This window comes from Vicugna pacos, chromosome 3 (genome assembly GCF_048564905.1).
Source record: "Vicugna pacos chromosome 3, VicPac4, whole genome shotgun sequence".
Lineage (NCBI taxonomy): Eukaryota > Metazoa > Chordata > Mammalia > Artiodactyla > Camelidae > Vicugna > Vicugna pacos.
Genome location: NC_132989.1, coordinates 44914188 through 44929657, shown reverse-complemented (window position 1 = coordinate 44929657; position 15470 = coordinate 44914188). Strand labels below are relative to the sequence as shown.

The 15470-nt window shown below is 34.5% G+C and overlaps 1 protein-coding gene across 8 annotated transcripts in view; it reads right to left on the bottom strand.

Annotated features, from left to right (window-relative positions):
- TMEM232 (transmembrane protein 232) overlaps positions 1 to 15470 on the bottom strand; it is a 246282-nt gene that overhangs the window by 174041 nt on the left and 56771 nt on the right. For all 8 annotated transcript variants that reach the window (XM_072958289.1, XM_072958292.1, XM_072958290.1 and 5 more), the window contains exons 9-10: positions 12867 to 12990; positions 11659 to 11908 (exon numbers count right to left, since the gene is read on the bottom strand). In XM_072958289.1, the coding sequence (XP_072814390.1) occupies positions 11659 to 11908; positions 12867 to 12990 (374 nt within the window). The remainder of the gene's footprint in view (positions 1 to 11658; positions 11909 to 12866; positions 12991 to 15470) is intronic.

Below are 15470 nucleotides of genomic sequence, written 5' to 3'. Positions count from 1 at the left end.
TATAATCAAGAAATATGGCAAATGGTGAATACCATATTCACAGACACAAATACAGTTATATGGATATTTTTATATTCTGTTATGGAAATCTATTAATCTTGATAGGCTAATAGATTATTTCACTAGTGTAATACAGATAGAATTATTGTTATTTTATGGTTAAGAAACTGCTCATTTTTTTTTCTGTTTTCTTGACTATTTCCATCCAGATTGTCTACCTCCATTCTTCTAAAACTTTATTGGAATCACATTTAACTTACAGATTAATTTAGGGAGAATCTACATTTTTATAATACCGAGGTTCATATTCATTTACTTCAAGTCCTTTTCTATGTCATTAAAGTTTTATGAGTTTTATTTTTTATAAAGCACACATTCCTTGGAATTTTGCTGTTTTAATGCTGTTGTCAATGGGTTGTTGTTTGTGTGTTGTTTTTCTATTTAGTTATTGCTGGCATGGAGGAAAGTTATGGACAGTAATATATATGTTTCTTGTAACTAGCCACTTTAATTAGAGCTAATACTATTTTCATACTCCTGGATATTCAAAACACACATTCAGATCACCCACAAATGCTTTTCCAATATTATACCTACTTTTTTCCCTTTTTCTTGTCTTACCATATTAACTAGAACACCCAGAATATGATAAATTATCAGCAAATAATGCAGAAATTCTGGCCATGTGTTTTTTAATCAGTTCCATTTTGGTATCTATTCAGATATCATGTTTCCTTAGATTTGGATTTCCTAATAATCTACTCTCCTTGGATTCTCAGAATAAACACTACTAATCTGGTACATTATTTTTTTTTAACATGTTGCTGACTTTGATCTATTAGTGTTTTATTTAGGATTTGTACATATATATTCATTCATAAGATAGAGTGGTCTATTTTTAGTATTCTCATCACCAAGTTTGGGAACTGGGAGTAAATATATTTTGAATTATAGAGACTATCCCCCAAATTTTCCTGATATAATATTATGAGTTTAATTTGCCCAGCACACTCTAATCACATACCTAATGCAAGCTTCATTTTGAGTGTGTATGTGCATTCAGGTGTGTAAAGATAACAGTGACCTGTGGCAACACATCAAGAACATTTTTATATTGATTAAAAAACACATGGCTGTTTTATAAGATAAAACAAAACAGGATTAAAACTAGAACTATAAGGATGCTTTCTTAAATTGGTATTTATTAAACCAAAATCAATATCATCCTTAAGAATGAAAAACTGAAGTAAAATTGTATTGAAAGTAAATATTCCCAGTATTAATATTTTAATTAATATTAACATTTTGTATTAATATTTTATTAGTTTTCCCTGAAAGCTGGTTATAAGGATATCCAGAATAAATCATATTTAATGACAAAATCTGGGGCCAGCAATCACTTTAATACTTCCAGGAGGAAAAGATATATTCATTATGATTCAGAAATCATTTCAGTAATAATTCTATTAAATTACTCAACTCTAGTTACAACTGCTTTTGCTAACTATAATTACCCTCAATGCACTGAAAGGTTTTTCTCAGCTGACAGGCTGGCAGATATTTACCTTAATTCAATAACAAATGTGTTAGAATGCTTATTGGATGTAAAGAACAATGTTAGTATGTACGAGGTTATGAGTTGCTAGTATCTAAGGTAGTTCAACCTGTCGGTGGGGTAGAATTAGATTTTATAAGAGCTAAAGCTTATCTAACTTCAAAGCCTTCTTTTTCAAAAAACATTTAAAAATTTTTATTTTTGCAGAGTTTAAAAAGACATTTTTTTTTCATGAAAAGATATTTCAAGTGTCCTTCCTAGGACTTTAGAAGGGTCCTGGGTGGTGAAAGGTCCTGGAAATTAAATGTTATTCATTTCTCTCTAAATAAAACTCTGCTTGTAGGGAAATTAAAGAATGCTCTTCTACAGATAAGTTGATGATATTTTTGTGGTAGGAATCCATGATCATCACAGCAAGGTCTGTCTTCAGTGAACTAAGAGAATCCCAAATGCTCAAAATAAGAGTAAAATGTGTTTACTTAGCAAGTCTAGATAGTCTGATGTCCAAGTGAATTTTCCTCACATGAAAGTTTTGTCAAGTGCTACTAAAAGCTCCCAATGTTTAAAAAGAAATACGGGTTCATGATAAAATCAAAGGTATTTCATATTGCATATACCAAACTTTAGATTCCAGAACCAAAGATCTATTCAGATAGGCTGGTTTCCATAACGGTCTACTAAATTTTGATATTGTTTTAGCACCCACCATCCTTATTTCCCGCCTCCATGTTCTTCCTTTCTCCAAATTCTGACTTAAGCAAAATACATTCTTCAAACTAAAGACTGAGTTTTACTTTCTCTAACCAAACCATAGCTGTGTTTATCCAAAGCTGTTTTTAAATTTCTTTGGTCCTCCATGGGTCATTAATACAGAATGAGGTATTAAAAGGATGTTCATACTCCCATTATAATGAGTAAACAAATGGGTGACTCCTCTCTTCTGAACTGAAAAGAACTGGTTGTAAATATTTTTTTAGAATAATGAGAATAATTGAAGCACTTACATACACAACGTACAAAGATGGTGTTCAATGACAAGTTTGAATTGAAAATGTTATCTCATAGTAAAATCTCATTACAGTGTCCATTTCCTTTCCTTCGTCCACTCATATATTCAGCATCTGCTTATTGAGTGCCTACTCTGAGCAAGGCAATGTGTAAGCTAATGTAGTGATGTAATAAAGACTAAAATACAAATACTCCCTGATCTATAGAAAACAAAATTTGGTAAAATAATCTTTGCACAGATTCCAAGTTTCTTCACAATATCTATTATCCCCTTCGTCCTTCAAAAGATCAATCACAATTTTTAGCATGGCTCATTGACACTTAGCTAAAAACAAACAAGCAAAAAACAAACAAAACCCCCCGTATGTGGCCATATGATTCTAGCCAATAGGTTTAACAGCAGTAAAGCTACATGATACTCTGTCTATACTAAGACTTAGTAGAAAATAGATATTATTATTCTTCCCTTCTACTCAGAATGGCAGAAAAAAAATGAACCTGCCTCCCTGACAACTTTTTAAGTCTTCATACCAAACTGGATTTATTTTATGTAGGAGAGAAATAAAATTTTATTTTGTTTAATCTAATGTATTTTTATTTCATGTAGCCAAATCTACTTTAACAAAAAGATATTTTAAAAATATTAAAACTACAAGCTACACTTTGGTGAAGTCCATTAGAGAGGTACAAAAGAAAGCTGGAAAGGCCCTGGGCCCTCAGGGATATTTCTGAGCCACTGAATTAACCAACCCTAAACCTGTGTCTCTTGGAAGGAGGTATGAGTTGTACAGATGGCCTGTGATCCACTCACTCCCTTCACTGGGAAGCAACCTTGAGAGAAAAAGTCAAGGTTTGTGGCTCAGGTTAATCTCTTTGTCAAGGGGACCTTCAGGTAAATAGACTAGTGACATTTACCAGGAGGAAGAGACTTTATCTACAGAGTGCCCTGAGGATAGCCCTGGTTAAGGGATCACTGTAAATAAACCTGAAATCTATAGACTGATGAGGCATAGCACCCTGGAGAAAGTTATATAATATTTACAACTTTCCAGAAGAATAGAGATATTTAAAAGCCATTTTGACTTGGGTCTTCTGTGACTTGCAGCCTAAGCCTTTCTAAAAATACAAATCTTTACCAAATGAATTGATATCAGAAGCTCCACTTATTGGATATAACCTGTCTTAACTGCCTGAACACCATTTCATTTTAGAAAAATATAATTTCATTTGAAAGACCTGCAGAATGTCCAATAATTTTTACATAATAATGAAATTAATAACTATGTTGATCACCTAAAGATACTGAAAACTCCATTAAGAGTCAAAGGAAAACACTGATTCTTAAGAAAACATCTCTTCACTGAACAGTGAGGCAAATAGGTTCCAAACAAAGGAACAAGAAAAAGTTCCAGAAATGAACCCTAATGAGACAGCACTATATGATTTACCTGACAGAGAACTGAAAATAACTTTCGTAAAGATGGTCATCAAGGTTAAGAGAACAATGCATGCACAAAGGACTTAAATAAACCTACAAATGGTCAACAGATATACCAAAAAAATACCCAATGTCAAGAATCACCAGAAAAATGCAAATCAAAACCACAATGAGGTATTATCTCACACTTGTCAGGATGGCCATTACCTAAAAAAATAAATACAAGAAATGTTCAGTAAGGTGGGCAGGAACTGGAACCCCTGCGCATTGCTGCAGGGGCTGTAACATGGTGCAGCTGTATGTAAGACAGTCTGGAGGTTCCTCATAAAGTTAAAAATACAATTACCATAGGACCCAGCAATCCCATTTCTGGCTATATATCCAAAAGGAAATTAAAATAAGGAACTCAAAGAGACATTAGCCCCTGTGTTCCCTGCAGCACTGCTCCCAATAACCAAGGTGTAGAAACAATCTCAATGTTCACGAAGAGAGGAGTGGATAAAGAAACTGTGGTATAGACCAGCAAAGGAATGCTCTTCAGCCTTAAAACTGAAGCAAGTTTTGCCACATGCAACAACACATATAAACCCTTCAACATTATGCTAAGCGAAACAGGTCACAGAAAGATAAATACTACATGACTACACTTAAATGAGGTATCTACAATAGTCATTTTCATAAAATCAAACAGTGAAATTGGGGTTTCCAGGAGGCAAGGGAAGGGAGAAATGGGGAGGTACTAACCAACAGGCATAAAGTTTCAATCAAACAAGATGAATAAGCACGAGAAATCTGTTGTACCACACTGTACACGTAAAATTTTAAGAAGGTAGGTCTCATGTTAAGTGCTCTTCCCACAATAAAGTGAAATAAAATAATTTTTTTTAAAAAAGACACATAAACAGATACATTTGGTCAACCTTCTTACATATGTGTAATGTAATCAGCACTATACTTTTAGATCTGTCAACATACAGGACTGAAAGTCATAAGGACTGCCTGAATTCTATTCTATGACTAACGTGTACGTGGATTACTAAAGGAGTTAAATATTTTCCATGTATAAAAACACAACCTTATTACTGAACATTTTTCTGAATAACCTTCACCAAGGTAAGAAGTACACTGAAGATTTAATAGAGTATCATTAAAAGTTTCAATTGGTTCTAAGATTCCAATTAACTTTCACTTACTTTTTAAAGAGGAAATATTACTTGTGCTAATGTTTCTTCCTAAGTTAAAATGAATCAAAATGAAACATGCGAGGTTACTTTACAACTGTGACATGTATTTCATTCACTGCTATCATTGTAGAACCAGTTTAAGAAAATAATGCTCAACAAAAGAGTGAAAGGAAAATGTCGTATTTCCTTTTTCTGTTCATAGTCAATAACGAAGGGAAAAATACTTGGGTCCTATCTGTCTTCCCATCACACTTTAACATTGGGATAAATTACTACAAATTCAGACAAAATTGACAACACTGCAACCTTCCAGCAAACTGAAGGTAATTATAAACCATGCTGAAAACATGTTTTCCACTCATTACAAAGTTACCACAGGAACTTGGCAGTAAGCAGGGAGATGGGAGATGAAGGGGGAGAGGAGGAGAGGAGAAAGAGAACCGAAGCAATTATCTTCCAACATTTGAAGGGCTTGCATGTGGGCCACGGAGTAGACTTCTTAATTGTCCCCAGGAGGGAAAACTTAAGCAAAAGTTTGGAATACGTGGAAAGACAGATTTCACTGTAAATACAGAATGTTTCAGTGTTTTAAGTGGAATGACCTGCTTTGGCAGACAGGGAGCTCCGTATCTCTGCTGAGTTTTGAGCCAAAGATGGCTGTGCACTATCTGCCTAGAAGAGACGTGGGCCCTGGATGAGAACTACATCAGTGACACGATTTTTACTATTGTGTGATACTTGGTTCTATCATTCATTATTTATGTCTTATATGAGACATGTGAAATCAGTGTCAGTTAATTTCTCACTGAAAGAGTTCAAGTTCTATTTTCACAGCATGGATTTGAGATAATCCAGACTTGTTAAAAATCTACTGTTTTATCGCTATGAAAACCAAAGTAGGAACCCAGAAGGTATATACGATACAACACGAGGCTGTGTTTTTCCCTCTTTGTAATGTTACCTAGAAATTGTCTGCTGCACGCACTGACTGGCTGGACGCACAAAGCCCTGCAACAGGTAAAAGTATGCTCCTCTGATGAGGACGTTTTACCACCTTGCTTACTGTGAAATTTATGGGCTAGATTTTCTCAAACACAACATCAGAAGTGGTTTAATAATACAGATTCCTGGAATCCACTTATAGGATTTTGGATCCAAAGCTCTAGAACAAGGCCCAGGAATTTATACTGGAAATAAGGACCTCTCCACTTTAATACAGAGTCTGAAAATGCTTTTATAAGCAATGCTGTAGGACAATGACTGTCAGAGAGAATTTCTCAATTATCTTTTTTATATTCTTCAATGTGCAAATGGGCAAGTTTTTTTTTTTTAATTTCATTCAAAAGGTAAAATAACCTAGTTAGCTCAACACAATGAGGTAGTTATTAGTGAAGACTTTGAGGCCAGACTACCTAGGTTAAGTCTCAGATGTACCATTTACTAAGTTTCCTTGGACAAATACACTTTTAGTGGCTCAGTTTTTGCAACTATAAAATGGGGATAATGTGAATATGTATGATGTAGTCTTGTAATGATTAATAAGTTAGGTGATGCATGTTGCATGCCTAGAATAGTGTTTGATACACAGTAAGAGCTTAATAAATATTAATCTACTTTCCACTGCTACCTATTTCTCAAAATCAGCATTTCAACAGGGATCAAGTAAAAATTCCGTATGTTTAAGTAAATTAACTTTTATCACCTCCCCTCATATTTTTCCAGTTCAAAATTGTCTTTTCTAGGTACTATGCTGCAAAGCCTGTTTCCCAATAACAATTTACTTAGGCACTTCAGGATATTCAGACCTACCTACAGCTCAACACCGTTGGGAGGTGTATTAGCCAGCTTGAGCTGCCTTAACAAAGCACCACAGACTGGACATCTTAAACAAAAGAAATGTACTTCCCCGCTGTTCTAGAGAACGGGATGTCTAAAACCAAGGTGTCATCTGATTGTGTATATGGTGAGAGCTCTCTTTCTGGCTTTTAGATGGCTGTCTTCTCACTCTGTCCTCACTTGGTGGAGAGTAAGCTGTCTGGTGTCTTTCTAATAAGAATACGAATTCTATCATATCACTGCCTCACTGTCATGATCTCATTTAATTACCTCCTTGCAGGCCCTATCTCAAGATTTAGTCACAATGGGAGTTGTGGTTTCAAAATATGAATTTTGAGGGTGGAAGGACACAATTCAGTCCATGGCAGCAGATGTGCAGGATGGTCCTCCACAAAAGGAATACTGCAAGTCAGACACTTTGAGTCTCAACCGGATGTTAAATGCACGGCTGGTATTTATAAGCATACATAGAAATTTCTATTCAGTCCAAAAGACCAAAATTCAACACTTCCATCACTGGCCAGAGATCTCACTGTAGAATTAACAGACACTGACTCTATGGAAAGTGTGTCTGACACAGTATCTCAGAATGAAAAAAGTACATGCTAAGTAGCCATCCATTCCTATAAATGCTTCAAGTTCTCATCCCATACCAGAGAAGCTCACCAGGAAATTATCTTCATGAAAGTTATTACTTTAGTTTTCTATAACGTTGCCTTCACAAAACTATGATTTGAATTGTTTCTTTATATTAAGGGCTTTATATAAAAATAGGCCATAAAGACACTGTTTGACTCATTCGTAAAAGGCTACTGATACCCTTTTAAAATGTTTTTCAGAGTCATTTACATCTTTATAGGCAAATAAAATTGGGTCCCCAGCAGACAAAATGTACACAGGAATAAGTGTTAGGAAAAAGCCCTTCCTCACTGAAGGTTTTCTCATTATAACGACATTAATTACATTAGTAACCATAACATCTACGAACATTTATTGGACCTTTACTATGCACGAGGTACTATTCCAAGCGTTTTTATGTTTCCATTGTTTTTTCCTACACAGAGTCCTATGATATAAATAGTATTCTTATCTTAATTATCAGGCAAAGGAATCAAGTCAGCAAGAATAAATAATTTAACCTATGATTTCAAGATACAAGTGACAGAACAAAATACAAACCCATATGACTCCAAAACTGGTTCTTTCACTCTAAACAAAAAAAAATGTACTTGCTTGAAGGGTAAAATATAAGAAAAAAATTTTCAATTAAGTATAAAGAGGCACTCCAGGTTCTGTACATCACTTTCCCAAAAGACAGACCTGTCCTCTCCAGCAATCATGTTGGCAAGGCCTGCACTACTTTAGAAGCCATCTCTTTTCAGAGGTCTTAAAGGAGTGGTAAGTTTTCTCAATGATCATGCATCCAGGACAACCCAGACAAAAGACCAGTGATGCTACAAAGAATCAAGTTATGATGAATCACATCAACAAAACTTTGAAGCCCTATCACTTGGTAAAATATTTGACTCTGCTTATGTACAGTCATGTAAAGTAATGGTTTTTCAAAATGGTAGTGTCATAACGAAGGCCAAAAGCCCAGCACAGACATGAGGAGACCAAAGTTTATGCCCACAGGAGGTACATTCTCTAGTTCTGACAGAGAAGAAGAAAACCATAGAATTTTCACACATTCTTGAGAGGTCCTTGACAAAACAATCATCAGATAATCAACTTACTTTAAACATTTCCCACAAGAAATCACAAAGATACTGTAAGTATTGAGAGGTTCAGAATACTCAGAATCATTAATGAGATGGATGACACTAGGATTATTTATGGCTTGTACAAGAAGTTTGATGTCAGAGAAAATGTATTGACTTCTGACTGCAGAGGAGGCAACTTTGATATGTCTATCCTCCTTATTGAAGATCAAACTTTTACAGGTGTTTCACAGCTGGAAACATCTATTTTCCCACTTTGGTTGAAAAAATAAAGACAAAATACTGTTTAATTATTTCATTCCTGAGTTCAAGTACAAGCATAGGAAGGACGTCAGGGAGAGCAAAAATATCCACCCATAGCCTCTGCACCACTTGTGAACGTTCAAAGGGCGTCTCCTTCCAGAACTCAGTCTGTTAGAAATTGCCTTCTACCTATTATAATGCCATCAAAAGAATAAAATGCTGCCACCGTGTGATCTGTGGAGAGGGCTCTTTGATTCATAACATTGTCCAGTGGTTGGTACAATGAAATTCAGAAACTCCTACAGCATTTATTCAATAAGTAATCAAACAAAAATATCAACCTTAATGAGACTATCACTTATACTCCAGGTATCTGGGTAGCTAGCTCACGTAGGGACACACACCAGGATCTCTTGTTTCTTGAAGGTCATATTTTTCTGTTGGTGTCGAATTCATACCAAGCAGAAACAAGTGTGCTCATTCAGATTTATAAAGATGAGAAAGATAAGAAAACCAAAAGCCAAGGATGACTAGAGCTTGACAAGTCCAAGCTCAAAGATAGTTGGCTATAATGTGTAGCACTGCTCAGAAGAAAGCTCACATAAATGGCAACAAAAATCTCAAGAGGTCTGCTGTTGACAGAGGGAGAAATGATAGGGAAAGTGAAAAATATTTGAGCTGGGAAGGTTTGGGGGGTGTTGTTCAGTAGGCTGAGCAATATAATGCTGCAGATAATAAGCAGAAAGGCAAACGTCTCTTCCAAGAAGTCACCCAAATTCTGTGCCTGTGTTATCAAAGTCTAGTCTTCAGGAGAAGATGAGAAACTTCAAAGAAGGATCAACAATAAGCAAATGAATGCACTGAAATCATCAACTGGCTGGGAAAAAAGAATCAGACTGCTGAGAAAGAAGGAAAACGTGAGTATCCACAGAAAGATGCAACCTCATCATCGTGAGGTTTTATCAGCACTCAGGGGTCACGGCCAGAGGGAGGCCAAGAGGTTTCTAAGAGTAAAGATCCTCCACATGGAAGAACATCTTCTGAACCATCACTGAAGAGAGCACTGAAAGAAGAGAGAAAACCAATTCTACACACCTAGACAAAAAAAAATTGGAGGCTCCAAATTTTTATATGAATCTGTTTATGGCAGGTTAAAAAGCCTATGATGAGCTGCTATATAGAAAGAATTCTGACCATTCTGAATACTTAAGAGTGTCAATAACCAAAGAAGAGAATACCTCTTCGCTTTATCAGTACTATAAACATGGGAGAAATACAATTTGCCTACTAATGACTGAAGATCTATTTAAAATTGGAACTAACAGTGGGGAGAGCACTCAGTGGTAGAGGGCAGGCTTACATGCATGAGGTCCTGGGTTCCATCCCCAGCACCGCCATTTCTTTTAAAAATGACACTAATAAAAAATAAACACATTCTTCTTGAAACGTGGGGAAAATTCAAGCAAACTGCACTTGAAATGACAGGTTCCAATCTACTGATTAAACCAAAAGTATATTGAAAGTAATTTTTAAACAGTGAGCCAGTTTTGAGGAATGAAATTAAAATCTGCTACCAAAGTCTTACTATTTAAAATTATATTCAAGCATAATTTACCCCAGATCAGTGAATTATGGTCCAAAGGAAAGGCAGTATTCTTGCCTCCTTCCATACTCTCAAATAATCTTGCAACTATATTTGAAATTCAATAATTCATTTAATTACATAATAAATCCACTGTCATCACTGCACACCTCCTACATGCTAAATACTACGCTGGAGTGCTGGGTTAATACAAATAAAATTCAGACATGATTCTCAAGTCTCAATTATCTCATAACTTAATGGAAGTGAGAGTCACACACATAACAGACTATAGTAACTTATAGACCACAATGATATTCATAAAGAAGAGTTGTTGTCAACCTAAAGGGACATCTCTGAATTAATATTGTCCCCAAAGTGCCCTTTTAAAAACAAAGGTATTTTACTGTCATAACACCCATAAACAACAGTAGCGAGACCTTTGGTCTTGAGACACAAGATAGTACATTTCAGTGGAGTACAAGATTATACTGTATAGCACAGGGAAATATATGCAAGATCTTATGGTAGCTCACGGAGAAAGGAATGTGACGATGAATATATATATATGTTCATGTATAATTGAAAAATTGTGCTCTACACTGGAATTTGACACAACATTGTAAAATGATTATAAATCAATATAAAATGTTAAAAAAAAAAGAAAAAAAGATGTGAGATGTGAAGAATGTACCACAATATTTGAGTGACTAAAGAGAAATGCTCTGGAGATGGGGGGAGAAGAGAAACAGGAAATGCCTAGAGGAGATGGAGAAGACGGATGAGAAGGCTTTACGAGGAAATGAATAAACCAAACTTTATATACACTTCGTAAGTTTTCCTAAGGTCCTCTCTTGTTTTCAAGGAATATAATTTGAATCATAAATCAACCGACTCTACTTTACATTTCAGTTGTTTTTAAATTGTTGATCACAATTTTCCATGGTATAAAACAGACCTCCCAAATTTGCAGAAAGTCCTACTGAATTTAAAATTATTTCCCACCTAGAAATGTTAACTTGTTGTAAACGGCTCATTGTATAGAGAGATATCTTAAAAATATTTCTCAAGTAGAAAAATAATTTACTTACAATTATCCGATGTTTTTGAAGAGAAATATTCCAAAAGACCTAAAATACTTGTTTCCTTCAGTTCTGGCAGTTCTTCTGATTTTTCTGTGAGTAAAATATCTTGTGAACTTTCACAGTCACAGAAGCCAATGAAAGCAGTTTTTTGCAAATCAGAAGTGGCCGCATACAAGCAGATTTCTGCAAGAATTGTTGTGTATATGTAGACAACATTCCAGGCCCAGGAAAAACTGTCGACCTTGCAGCTTTCTTCCTAAAATGAGAAAATAGCTATTAGAAAATCAAAACATGCTCCTTCATAATGAGGAACTATACACTGTACTTATCTATCTTCAAATTTTATGGAGTTGTTAAAAGACCATAACCAACTAACATTTCTAAAATGCACTCATTAAGAACAAGTCTCCATAGATGAATTACATAAAACCTAGTTCAAAGAATAAAAAATAAACATAGCTAAAACGTATACAAGGAACAACTTTTCAATTTCCTTAGTAATCAATGAAATGTAAATTAATCTAATATGATACTATTTTTCATTTCATATTGTAAAAGAATCTTTTTTATATAAAACTCAATTCCTGTGTATGTACTTTTATACTTTTTTTTTTTTCATAGAAAAGCAAGAATGTTACGTCTTCTGGAGAGGAATTTGGACAGCTATCCTAAGAATATTACAAGAAAGTTCACAGTCTGTCACTCAATAATTTAACTTTATAAATCTATTCTAAAGAAATAGTCATAAATGCAGATAAAGATTTTATGTACGAGAATATCAGTTTAACATTATTTTTAATTAACTGTAAATTGGAAACAAGCTCAATCTGCAACAGAGAAATGGTTAAATCTCATCCCCCCTGAAATGTAAACCTTAGTATGTAGTGACAATGAAAAAATTTTTAAATAGGAAGCTAAACCATATATGACTACATGATCTCAAGTTTATCAATGAAATTTAAACCCCTTTTGTGTGTGTGCGCATGAGCATGTGAGTCTAATCTATTTCTCTATCTCTATCTACTTCTATATCTATCTGTTTATACTGGGACATACGGTAAATATGCATTTACTTTTATATTTAATTAAAATTATCATTACAAAGTTACGCTCATTATAAGCTCTAACATGATATACAGTTAAAGTAGTGGCAAAAATAAAAACTGTTTCCATTCAGGTGTTTTTGCACACCTAACTTAACAATATGCTGTTACCTGATTCAGAACAGACATAATGCTTGAAAGAAAATCTCTCATTAGGTCCATTAAAGCTTTCAAGCAGGCCATGTTTAATTTGGCAGCCTCCCCAAGGACCAACAAAGCCAGTGCTGAATCCAACCTGGAAATTTTAAGAACAAAACAAACACTTTAATGTAAAATAATAATAAATGATTTTTTAAGGAAAAAAGTAATAGGTCAGAAGAAATGACTATCCTAGTTTACCAGATAAATTTACTTTCAATAAAGACTTGTATTGGTCGATCCTTGGTTATGATAGAAGTTTACTGAAAAGAGCCACATTTCGGCAAGATGTTTGAGTTCAGAGCAGTGTTCTGACAAAACTCTGGGAGTAATAAATATTACAAATGATCCCATTTCTTCATGGATCCTGTATAACAAGCAATGAAGTGCTCTGGCTCCAGAGTGTCCTCAAAATCTCACAGTAGGTTTTGATTTTTAACCTTCTGCAACTGATTCCAAGGGGTGAAATTCAAGAGAGTGTTTTCTTCTCAAAAGAGAACAAATTTTTAAAAAATGATCTTCCTAAATACTCTAAAAGTTGACCGTTACTTGATTTTTACAAAAGTGCAATTTATCAAAATAAATTTATTAGCCATAAATGTACATACATTCTAAGATTTTCAGGAAATTATACATTTAGTGGTACTGTTACCCAATTGAAAGAGATGTAGTTTGAAGCGAACTGATAATAATGCAAATATAAAATTGCCTCTATCTAGAGCTACATATTGCCTTGATTTCTAAGTCACTAATAAGTTTAAAAGTTAGTACATTTTCAAATTATATTTGAATTTCACAGCTGTGATGTTTCAGGCCAGTAAGTCATGTTAATCATCATCTTCAAAAGAAACACCTTTAACAATAAAAAAACAGAAAAAAAGAATTCTTCATATTTAAATGGAGCTTTACAGAGCTCACGTAAATTATCTCTTGGATCTAAACCACAATTCTTGACATGTTCAGGAACTTTTTACATCTTTTTTTAATATCAGAAAACTAAGACAAATAGATCTGGGAGATTTGTTCAAGTTAATTTTTAAGCCAGGTTAACTAATAACTGGTCTTCTCCCATGTGTGGGTATTTCCTATTTTTCAATTTTGCTTTTTGAAACTATTATTTAAGTACATTAATATTTAATCTTAGTAGTACAACATTGCCTGTTGCCCCACTAATATCATGTGTCTCCTTTTCAGAACTAATGGCAAAGTGCTCAGTTAACATTGCCTCAAGATGGAAACGTTCTGTATCTTGATGGGGCAGTGATTACACAGGTGTACGCATTTGTCAAAGATCATAGCTCTGTATACATAAAATCTGTGAATTTTACTGGATGTCAATTAGACCACAATAGAAATTTTTTTAGAAGATAACTCCCCTGACTCCCTTGAAGTTCAGCCATAAATATAGATTTGGTCAATGAGATATAAATGGAAGTATATTATGAAATCCTTCCATATAAGCTATTTTTTTTCTCATTAAGAAAAAAGATTAAATTTAGATTATCAGGAGCTTTTTTCTCCTTTGCTCATTCTTTTCCTCCTGCTTGGAATGAATACATGATACCAGAGGATCGAGCAGCTATCCTGCAACAATGAGGATAGAAGTCACTTACTAAGAAAAGGAAGCTAGAAGAAGCTTGGATCTTGAGGATTCCCTTAAGCATCTGCATCAGTAGTGCAGGCACTGCTTGCATATGCAATAAATAAAGCCCAGTTTGGTAATCCAATGCTTTTGTCAGGTGACTGTTACATGCAGAAGAACTAAATCTTAACTGATATACTTAAATGATGTTTACAAGCATGAAATTTAGAGTCAGAAAAATGAGAGATGGAATCTAAGCTCTGCCACTAACTAGATAGGTAACAAAGGGCAATTTGCATACCTTATCTAAATCTTACGCCACCACCTATAAAGTAAATACAGCAAAACCTACTTTTCAGAGACTATTGTGAGATTTAAATGAAAACATATAAAATGGCTGGATTCAAAAGGTTGAATTGACCTGAATTACAAAAAACGTCATTATTTCAAAGTCAATGGATATGAGTTCAATAACTTTTTTTATCTAAGATGGTGTCTGAAGAAAAAGGTCTAGACGCTCTCTGAGGTGAATAACTCATCATCCATTCCCCAGAGTACTCATCACCCATACTTCACAAGGTCAAGTAAAGGAAAGGACAGTCTCAGAGTTCACAAAACTTTTTCCCTGAATATACCTAACACTCATAACGTCTTGTGCCTTCTGTTCTCTTTTAAGTCTGGAAGATTGTCACTGACCTAGGGCACTCTCACTGAAATGTGAATTGAAAAAGATCCATCAGTGTCAGCACCCTATAGAGAAAAATGCTTCACCAGAAACACACTAACACGCTATTTTCTATCAGTGCTGCTGATTTCAAATTTTTCTATAAAGGAAAATGCCTTTGCCAAAAATAGAAGCATCAATACTTATAAAATGAAGTTTGTTAAAAATCAAAACTGAAAATCAATGCATGTAAGAAAGAAGTTTTCAAACTGGATTAGGTCAGAAGTTTTAATACAGTGCTAGCTTCTTTGTAAACTCATCGTAGTACACC